Raw genomic sequence first — 10,151 nt, forward strand, 5'->3', positions numbered from 1 at the left:
TTTTAATTTGGGTCAGTGACATGAGGTGTCAAATTGGAAAAAAGATTCTTCAAGTGCTTAAACTCGCTCTTTCTCCTATTCAGTTTTTTATTAGGTTGAGGCACTCTCGCATCTATATAAAGCTCTCACATTTGATCATTTCTTTCACTCACTAGCAATTAAGCACCCTTCATTCCTCCCATCTTTCCAAGGTTTTTTTGTTCAGTTTTCATTTGCTATAGCAATGGCCACTGTTGAGGTAATGCCACGATAGGCATTCTCACCCGACTACTCTCGTGTTGGCTTGGGATCACTCTTTTATATATATCTACCAGTTCATGCAATTAGTTTTCTTATATTTATCATTTGCTCTAAGAAATACCTTCACTTATTTGCATACAAGTACAATCTTGAAAGTTAATCGATCCGTTTGAGAACTTAAGATTATATGATTAGCGGTATAATGTATTTCAGAAGTTCTTTTTGCAGAACCTCCGTTCTTTGGACGAACTATTACGTATATTAGATCGTCTTAAAACTTTGTTAGCTTATTAGTTTTGCAACTGAAATATGACTGATTTTCAACAACATTTTGTGCTAAAGGTTGCACCAGCAGCAGCGTTGGAAGAGAATGAGCCAAAGACAATCGAGGTGACCAAGACTGAAGAGGCAACCGTGGAAGAGCCTGTAGCTGCAGCACCAGCTGCCACTGAGCCTGAGGCTCCGACCACCGAAGAGCCAAAGGAAACAACACCACCAGTAGAAGTAGAAGTAGAGAAACCAGCTGCTCCTGAAGCCGATGCTCCAGTTCCGGCTGAAGTTGAGACCAAGGAGGAGGTGGCAGAGGAAGCGAAGGTGGCCGAGGCGGAGAAGCCAACAGTAGAAACGGAGAAAACAGAAGTAGAGGAGCCTAAGGAGGTGATAACAGCAGAGCGTGTTGCCGTGGCAGAGGAGGCCAAAGAACAGACCATTGAAACTGAGGCACCAGCAGCTACTCCAGTCGAGGAAGAGAAAGCAGTTGAAGCAGCAGCAGAGGAAGCAACCACAGAAGTTCCAGTCGAGCAGATTGAAGAGTAGAAGATGAACTTATGACAAGATGAGAGAAGTTTAAATTAATGGGGTATTCAGCTACATTTATGTTTGTTATTTCAGTTTACATTATAATTGAGGTAAGGCTTTAAAATTAAATTAATGCGATTTGGCATTTGGATTATTATGATCTCCACTTAATGTGAGCATCTTGCCATATGATTATGAAAAAAATGAAGTATGTAATGCATTTGGTGATTAATATGGTGTGAAAATATATGATCTGTCTAAGTTTTGAATAATATTTTTGCTTTTGATGATATTCATCCAATGTTGTAACAATTTGACGGATCTGTGGACTTGAACTGATGTTGAGATCGATGACATATCATCACATTAAAATGCATGATGTTACTTTTTACTTTTGCTAGTTCCTTTTACGTCGTTCTGATGTGCCAGTCGGCCATAGGAAGCAGGTTTGAGATATAAGAGTTGAACAAACGTACAGTTTGATTGAGTTTTATGTGCACCTAATTTCGCTGTTTAAGAAGAACATAATGCACTTTTTCAGTGCTAATTTGCTTCCAAAAGCTTTGGCCGTCGAACCATTGTTTTGGATGACTCGTGGCGTTTCGATGTACCCTTCCTTGGACATGATCTTTAAACTAACCTCGCTGGTTTAAGTGATTTTCATCTGGAGAATATTGCTCTCGGATATATTTATGCCTTGGCAATTACTTATAAACACATGTAAGTTCCATCGTCTTATTAATGTGGGATTCAATATCAATACGCCCCATTCATTTTTTTTAGAATTCTTTCTCCCACACACCCTTGCCCTCTTTCTAAGAGAATAGAGCACGCTCGACATCACAAAACCACCCAACCACTCTGATTTTGGAGTACACAGTTCATGATCTTGCCGATGGGGTTAAGGTCTCTGAAACCTAGCCACAACTCCAACAAGAGTAAGCTTTGAAGAATGAAAAGACGTGTGTGTGTATAAAGTATAATTACTTATTTATTATGGACGGTTAGAATCCGGTAATAATAGCTTCTTTCGGGTAGAAGTGCTAATTCAGTCATTGGGCCCTGTAGGATCTCTTGACTCTATTGAGTCCGTGTTACCCCCTTCTCCAAAAAAGTTGGTCAACAAGCCTCGCGAGTTGTCCCAGAATGAAGGCAATGACATGTTTTGACAAGTGATGACTTGTCTTGACACGTTGAACCTTCCATCGTGGCACGCCATAACAAACCTCGCGAATTGTTGATAGAATGCATGCGTGTCGTGATATGCATTCTACCGACAATTCGCGATGCTTGTCATTTTAGGGCCAACAACGATGGCGTGCTACGATGCGAGGGTTAGCATGTTATGCTATGTTCTGATACTATGAAGAAGGTTGAGGTTTCACCACATTTTTCATATCAGATTTGTACCACCTCTCTAGTAAAGGTAATATTCACCAACATATGTAGTTCTCATGTCTATTAAAAAGATGATACAAATGCATATAAAAAATGTTATAAGAGTAGCATTTTCATAAGGAAAATGATACAATCCCTTTCAAAACACTACAATTAGTAGTCTCTGAAGTATCTCGGACATGATCCTCAGAAAACATAGCATGATACCATCTGCCTGCCACATGGACGGGCGAGATGGGAAAACATTTTGTATAGACTTTTGCATAATATGTCATTGCATGATCCGTTTGTACTCAACAAATTAACATGTCATGAAAAGCAACGTCCGTTAAATCTCTTGCCTCCAAATTTATTTATCCTATTAACGACGCTATACAAACAGTTGCCAAAATAGCAATGACACTGCAAAGTGCAAACCTTTAACAAAGAAAAACACTAACATCGGTACCTTCTTCTATCATTAGTCAAGCGACCAGAGACGACGACGACGACGACGACGACAACAACAACAGTATCCTATAAACTGTACAATCTTAGTTCCGAATCTCTTTTATGTGCAGTCAAGCCCCCCCTTTTGACCCCCAAAATGTAGATGCACCTATTATATTTTACTACCATGTCCCGAAGCTACTGCCGACATGTTCCTGGGTGATGATATTAAGGCGGCCTTTCATCACTGCCTTCGATGGATATGGAGGGAAACACAATCTGTAAAAGCATGTATGAGACGAAGGCAGGCGACTGTAAGCCTCTGAGGACTTGTAAATGTAAAGCCGAGAAGCCAAACCTCGGAACCCCTCGACTGGAAGATACTTCACCGAGGTCCAAAAGAAGAGAAGAACCTTTTTCTGCTCTGCAGACATCTCCCCAACAATCTGCACAAATTTTCAAGAAGGAAACAAATTTAGCCTCATTGTACTACTACGCTCATAGCCTACCAATACAAAGCAACTTTTAGCTGCTTTCCCTATCTCGCAATCATGTTTATATCAAGAGCATAATGAAAAAATATGATCAGAACTTGCAAAAGGATGCTGAACCCCGATTAGGTTGTCCTCTCTCATAAACTCTGAAGCTTCCCACAAAGTTCTATAGAGTCTGACCATATACCACTTGATTGCTTGCTACTTGGCAAATCTAATCAAAGCCATACAGCTTTATGTGAGCATATAACACTGCCCGTTCTATATAACGCTTTACTCTGTTCAACCTTATCAAATTTGAAACAAGCGAAGTTTCAGTTTCTGATGCTATTAACTTCCAAAGAAAAACAGTGCTAAATAACTAATGGGGCTTTTAGATCCTGGTCCAAAGGATAGGTTGATATAAAAAGTAAAAATATGTAATACAATTAATCTGTGTAGGTAGACTATGAACAAAAACCTATGGTATAGGTAGATAAACAATTAAACATATAAGCAAGATATGAAACCTAACTAAAAGATACAAAAACATAATATATCTGCAAGCAAGACACATTAATCAGTGGTACAGGTTGATTATAAAAAAGTCTTTCATATTGATAGATAAATACAATTAACCTGTGATATAGGTTTATTATAAAAATTAAAAATAAACTCTATAAATGGGGTTTAGAGCAGAAAGAAGAAGAACCAGAAACAACAAAAAAGAAATTAATTTTTATAGTAAATCCTATCAATAAATAAATAATCCTAAACTTAAGGGACTGGATTTATTTTAATAAACTGGATTATTCCTAATATTGGTTCAGAAAAATTGGACTTATATAAACTTCCCAATAGTGAGCCCAATTGAAACACTGATTTTTTTGTCACTTCATTGTTTCAAAACAATCACAATGTATGCTTTCATTAATTTGAAAATCATTGCAAAAGCTTCCATGGTCGATCTCAATCATTAACGATTAAAGCCAAACTAGTTCGCCAAGACTTTTCTATGAATAAAGCTGATTGTCAATTGATATGCTATATGGAAAAATACCAGACACAGCTAAGAAGAGTAGACATGTAACAAAATAGTAATTAGATATTTAACCAAAAGAAACAAGATGCAAGTCCAATTTCTACTTTCAATAATTATTGGTTGATTTAACTAAACAGTTTTAATACGAAGGGGATTAACTGGGTAAGTCCTAGTTGGATTGGGATATCTTAATGAACAAGGATTAGGGGTTGCTATTCTAGGCTATCACTAGTTTTATACCAATTATAATTCCAGAATTCCGATTTAAGAGTTTCTCTTGGGTTTCATGCCCTACAACTCAGTTATCTTTGTTCCATCTTTGATTTTATTGCTTTTATCTCTCTATTTTTTCTGTTGTTTATCAGTTGAAATCTGCTTCTACTGCGATTTGGCTCTATTTTACCCACTGGACAGCAGCTTATCGCTGCTGCCCTGCATCACAAGAAAGAAGCAAAATATAAAGCAAGAATAGCAAAGTAAGAGCTAATAAAACCAGAATCGAGCAAGTTTACCTTCCAGAACCAAAGTATATGAGGATCAGTCTCTTTATAGCCATTGTAATCAGTATGTGCCTTCCAATCTTCAACGCTAATAGCACTTTCACTTCCGTGAAGCATCCAATCAAGATCTTCTAGCTCTAAACTTCGGAAAAACACACTCTGGAGCCTTGATCCACAGAGTATATCAGAAAATCCATGCGCAAATTGGGACACCTGTTCAGATATTGATGTGACAAAACGATGCTGAATTAGCAGATTAACATATTCCCCCCTGTTCTTGCTGTTCACAACAATGCTTTTCCCACCAGGGCAAAGCTCCACAGTTTTCCTGAATCCTAACTCCTCCACTTCCCTAACAAATGTCAACCCTAAAGCATCTGAATCAATAAAATGGGCATCCATTTCTAATATCTGCTTGCAACTATTATACAAGAATGGATCTGCATCTCTTATATCTTCCAAAGATAAATATATATCTCCAGCCAGTTGCTGGAAAAACACACGATCAAAGACTATGCCCACGTGCACTTTATGCATCAAAGCCAATGCAATCACTCGGCCAGCAAAGGTGAAATACTCCAGGTGCAGAGGATCAACCTTAGATGCTGTAAAAATAAAAGGCGTGTGACTTATTAATAATTTGTAGGAACTTTCAAGCATAACTCAAAAAGTTGACGCACGAAAAATGCCACAAGATAGGATACAAATCTTTCAGAACTGAGTAATGCTAGTGGCAACATTCATGCAATTGGATTAGCGTTTAACAATTTTACCAGTATTATGGCCACCTTCTTTCTGCCTACTAACACTAATACGCTGACAATCTGTATTTTTTGTTTGTCATTCCGTAATATAAACATTTTTAAAACCTAGGCACAATATGCTAAAGAATTTGACCTTACCCTGGTGTCCAATGTTTCTACACATGCCCGCATCACTTACGAGAGATCTAACAAAGTGAAGCATGCACATGTGATCACACACTAGACAATAAAAGAGTAAAGCATCATAATTATGTACTAAACTATTCTATAATACTTTTGGTGCTTGAGCATATATACCGAGTTTCAAACACTATCATGTTTGTCTGCAACTTAAAGTTCAAATCTTGGATCAATACCCAATCATATTTCAATACCTATCTTTATATGAATGCTATATATGATTTAGTCAATCAATTATCATCACAGGCTGGAGTTAATGTATCAAGACAAGCAAAATGAGAAACAGAATGTAAAGTTGTTCAAGAACACCATGCACTAAAGGCTGAAGGAAGCACACCTGGATTAGGATAGAACCTTCTACGGTCGTTAGGGCATGCCACAAAAAGTGCATTTTGGGGATTAAATATGGCCTGGCATACCAAAAAGAACCACTCCCGCAGTACACCTGGACCTGTAGCTTCCTCATTTTTGAATTCCATAAATAAACCGCCATGAAGTGACTCAGGTTCCGCATGCCCTATGTACTCAAAGGATTCTGCCAATATTTGAGACCTATCAATGAGCATCTCATGCAGCTCCTCATAGTCTTCTTTAACATCAGGGAACATCATCATAGCCAAGTGCCTCCGAGACTCAAAATCTAGCACATCTTTGTGCTTAATAAGCCACTGATGATCGTCACTTCGCATTGCATACTTGACAATTAGAGCACATAATGGAGCCCTTCTAAGCCTCAAAATAGTCTTAAATTGTTCTTCCCAGCTCTGGTAAAGCATAGAAATTCCACTCAATTCCTTTAAAACAGCAAGATACTGAGACCATCCAGAATGAGCAAAATCACCCTCCACCTTTCCCATTTTTCCAAGGCATTCATCCATTTTATTTAGCAAATCAGCATATATATCGTGAAGAAGCTTAATCTCCTCTCCATACAGGGGATGCCTAAAAGTCCTCCCTTTCAAGGTTGCAGAAATAGAACCCTTGAAACACACTTGATCGGCAACTGCAGTGCGCAAAGGGAGCAAGAACGCTCTAAAATCACGTACATCATCCGACAACGGCCTGCCACTCGCAGGAAGGTCCATACTGACTACCAAATCCCTAGACAAAATACTTGACAGCTCCCTAACAAATGGAGAAATATCTTTCAACCCACCAATCAGTCCCTCCACAGGTTCTGAGTCCTGAGAATTTCCATCACTTTCCAACAAGGAACCGAGTGAACCTCGGCATAGGACGTACAGAGGGTCCTCCTCCCCTAATCTCCTAAGAAACTTACAAAACTCTAACACTATCGGCGCGCAGTAATTATGCAAGTGTTTCGGCAACAATGTAGGGTACGAATTCAGGAAATACTTGATTGAATTTTCAGCAACTGTTCTGTTAGCTGGCAGGGGAGAAACATAGAGCATCAGCAGCGCCAAGGGGGCCGAGGACGGAACAAACACCCGGATATGGCTAACCCCATATCCGGCTGTTGTCTCCTTCTGAGCCATGGTCAAGTACTGGCTCATCCTGCTCTTGATGTATTTCGAAGGCTCGTGAATCTCTTCGCCTTGGCACATTCGAAATGCGGCGGAGACTATGTCCTCCAGGAGTTGCCAGGCCTGAGGGTGATCGGTGCTCCGCAAGCGGCCGACCAGTTGCAAACTGGCGTCGTTTTGTATGGCGCACTCGGCCAGCGACTGCTCTGGCTGCAGCTGTTTGCCCCCGTATATAAGCCTCAGTTCGAAAACCGGAATGCCGGTGATCGTTTGTATGCGATCGAGTAGCGATTTCACCTTGTCCTGAGCATAGGCCTGGATTACCAAATTATTGCCCCCTGACATGGTTCTGATGAAGAATTGGAGCATTGTCCGGGACCGAGTCGACTCGGAGTGAGCAGACTCGCCGTGAGAGGTCGGTCGGGCGTTGGAAACCCGGGAATTGAGGGCGTCACTATTGGCGGAGGAGTGAGGGTGGGTGGGGGCGCCGTTGGACGACGAATCGGCAGCGTTGGGCTCGTCCTTCCTCATCCTGACGTGGACTAGGTCAGAGATAACGGCGTCGTCCTCGTCGTCGGAGAAGGTGGGCCCGCCATAGTCGTCGAGTTTGCGCTTGGAGGACAATCGGTGCTGGAACTGATCCACCGCGGCGGCGACGGCAGCAAGGGCAGTGCTGTCGCTGCGCTGGTAGGCAGCGCAATCGACGGTGCTGCTGGTGGTGGGGCTCCCGGTGATGGACATTTACAGGGTGGGGCCCACCCGCCAGCCGGTTCCTTCCTTTTACCTCTCGAGAGAAGAAAATTCACGCGTACGGTGGGCGTGGGTGCATGGAAATCGCAGCCGGTCCTCCGCGAAAAACAAAAATCTGGAAATTAAAATAAATAAAATTAAAAGGGAGAATAAAAATACCAGGGAGGGTGGGAACTGGGGGAAGACGATGATCGGGGGAAGGGGTCGTTTGTCTCTCTCTTTGTCTCACGCCTGGGCTTCACAGCCGTCATCTACAATCACTGTAATCGGTAATCCTACGCTATTATATATTTTCCATTTATTTATTTATTTATTTATTTATTTGATGTTGTGTTTGGATTGCAGTATATTACAAAAAAGCCCTCTGTCCCTCCACTCTCTGCACTGGCGTTTCTGATACTTAACGGCTCTGATCGGATCCCACTATTTTTTCTTTCTTTTTTTTCTTTTTTGTTTTGTCAAATATCCCACTAATTTTATATTTGGTTAGTTTTGTTGTAAACATGGCTAGTTTAAGTGTGATTGTGTAAATTCTAAATTATATTTGATTCTAGTTATCATTTCCTATTGTATCTTGTATTCCTTGGGATGAAGGAATATGTTCTCTTCTTATATTACTATAATAAAGGCACAATGTATGAGGGATCACAACACACATTCCCTTACAATTCTACAAACACATATCTCTCTCTTCTTCTCCTTGCCGCTGGCCACACTAAACTTGTCAGATAAAATAGACCACAATACGTTATTAGCACGCTCCTACCGCTGCGCTTAGGAATCTGACGTTAGAGATTTTTCTGCATCAAACCAGTTCATCCATATTATCACGCAATCATGTTCTTTCAAAACAATGGTTTTTAACTCGATATTTTTGCAACCCTGATAGCATGAACATTCACCATGATGCATGACCCAACTTTACATTTTACGAATTTTAGATTCTACATAAATTGTGTATGTCTCATAATCATAATTGTTGAATAATGTGCATTTGATATTGGTTATGAATTGTGTTGGTACCACACATAATGGGCATCAGACTTTGATACATTGGGCCTCATTACCCAGCCTATATGATTATGTAAAAGGAGGAGCCCCTTATGAAGGATTTATTTTGAAAAACATGTTCATTTGAGCAACATCATATGGCATGCAATTAACAATTAAAGGCGGAATCATGCTTGCATGTACTCAAAAACAAAACATTACCATGAAATTCAAAGCCTAGTAGATTGGTGAACCAATAATCAACTCAAAACAAAGTGAGTTGAAATTATTACCTTTGTAGATTCCTCTTTGCATAAGCAAAGGCTAATCACCCAAAGAGATAGGGCCTTCATTCCTTGCTTCTTAGATCCATGGATTTGGATGGAAAAATAGGTTTCTCCAAGTTCCCAAAATAGGGAACCTCTAAGTCTCTTCACCAAGGTTTGATTGTAGAAGAAATGAGTGACCTTGGAGTAGTAGGATTGCTAGATGTACCCTCCAAGGTGTTGGCCTCTTTAGAGAGAAAATGGAGAGACAATTCTCACCAATTTTCCCCCAAAATAAACCCTTAATCACTTAATGAATATTTGGCTATAAAATCATTTATATAGTCACTTCTTTAAGTGACCTAAACAACCAAAACCCTAATTCATTCACATATGGCCGGCCATTTAGGGGATTTTGGGCTTTTGGGCTTTAATGAATCTTCATTCATTAAATTGTCATACAACTTAAGTTAATGGGCTTGACGTTCGAAGCCCATTGGGCCTTAAGGTCCAAAACTATCCCGAAGTCTTTAACGAACTTATTCGTTTGATTAATTAACATATTAATTAATCCTTGCCATAAATAAATGATTAAACCATTTAATCATTCTTACTCATTTCCGTTTAATCTCCAATCTCTACCTTTTACGGTGTGCGATCCATTAGGTTCCTTTTAGCGAGGTAGTGGGCGATTAAAACCATTTTACATCGATTGTGAATTGAAACTATTTTCAATTCTCCCTTTAGTGATTACACACGTTTAGGGCTTCCACAAACCATGAGTGACACCTAGCAGCATATCATGGTTACCCAAGCTAATCAGAAGAGGTGGAGAAC

The 10,151-nt window shown here is 39.9% G+C and overlaps 2 protein-coding genes across 2 annotated transcripts; one reads left to right on the top strand and one right to left on the bottom strand.

Annotated features, from left to right (window-relative positions):
- Positions 1 to 14: 14 nt before the first annotated feature.
- On the top strand, positions 15 to 1,330 carry LOC103434434 (major latex allergen Hev b 5). The gene is made up of 2 exons (XM_008372784.4): positions 15 to 238; positions 583 to 1,330. The coding sequence occupies exons 1-2, from the start codon at positions 224 to 226 to the stop codon at positions 1,054 to 1,056; spliced, it is 489 nt and encodes a 162-aa protein (XP_008371006.1). The 5' UTR covers positions 15 to 223; the 3' UTR covers positions 1,057 to 1,330.
- Positions 1,331 to 2,760: 1,430 nt separating this feature from the next.
- On the bottom strand, positions 2,761 to 8,347 carry LOC103434433 (E3 ubiquitin-protein ligase UPL5-like). Its single transcript, XM_008372783.4, has 3 exons — positions 6,162 to 8,347; positions 4,893 to 5,485; positions 2,761 to 3,311 (listed from the first exon to the last, which is right to left on the bottom strand). Exons 1-3 carry the CDS (start codon positions 8,047 to 8,049, stop codon positions 3,048 to 3,050), a joined length of 2,745 nt encoding a protein of 914 aa, XP_008371005.2. The 5' UTR covers positions 8,050 to 8,347; the 3' UTR covers positions 2,761 to 3,047.
- Between the last annotated feature and the right edge of the window lie 1,804 nt (positions 8,348 to 10,151).

The sequence above is a fragment of the Malus domestica genome, chromosome 05 (assembly GCF_042453785.1).
Source record: "Malus domestica chromosome 05, GDT2T_hap1".
NCBI lineage: Eukaryota > Viridiplantae > Streptophyta > Magnoliopsida > Rosales > Rosaceae > Malus > Malus domestica.

Excerpts from the sequence above, each read along its gene's own strand:
- LOC103434433 (XM_008372783.4), bottom strand. The coding sequence starts at position 8,049 with ATGTCCATCACCGGGAGCCCCACCACCAGCAGCACCGTCGATTGCGCT. Across the intron at positions 5,486-6,161 it reads AAGGTTCTATCCTAATCCAG|CATCTAAGGTTGATCCTCTG; the intron begins GTGTGCTTCCTT and ends TTATTTTTACAG. Across the intron at positions 3,312-4,892 it reads ATATACTTTGGTTCTGGAAG|ATTGTTGGGGAGATGTCTGC; the intron begins GTAAACTTGCTC and ends AAATTTGTGCAG.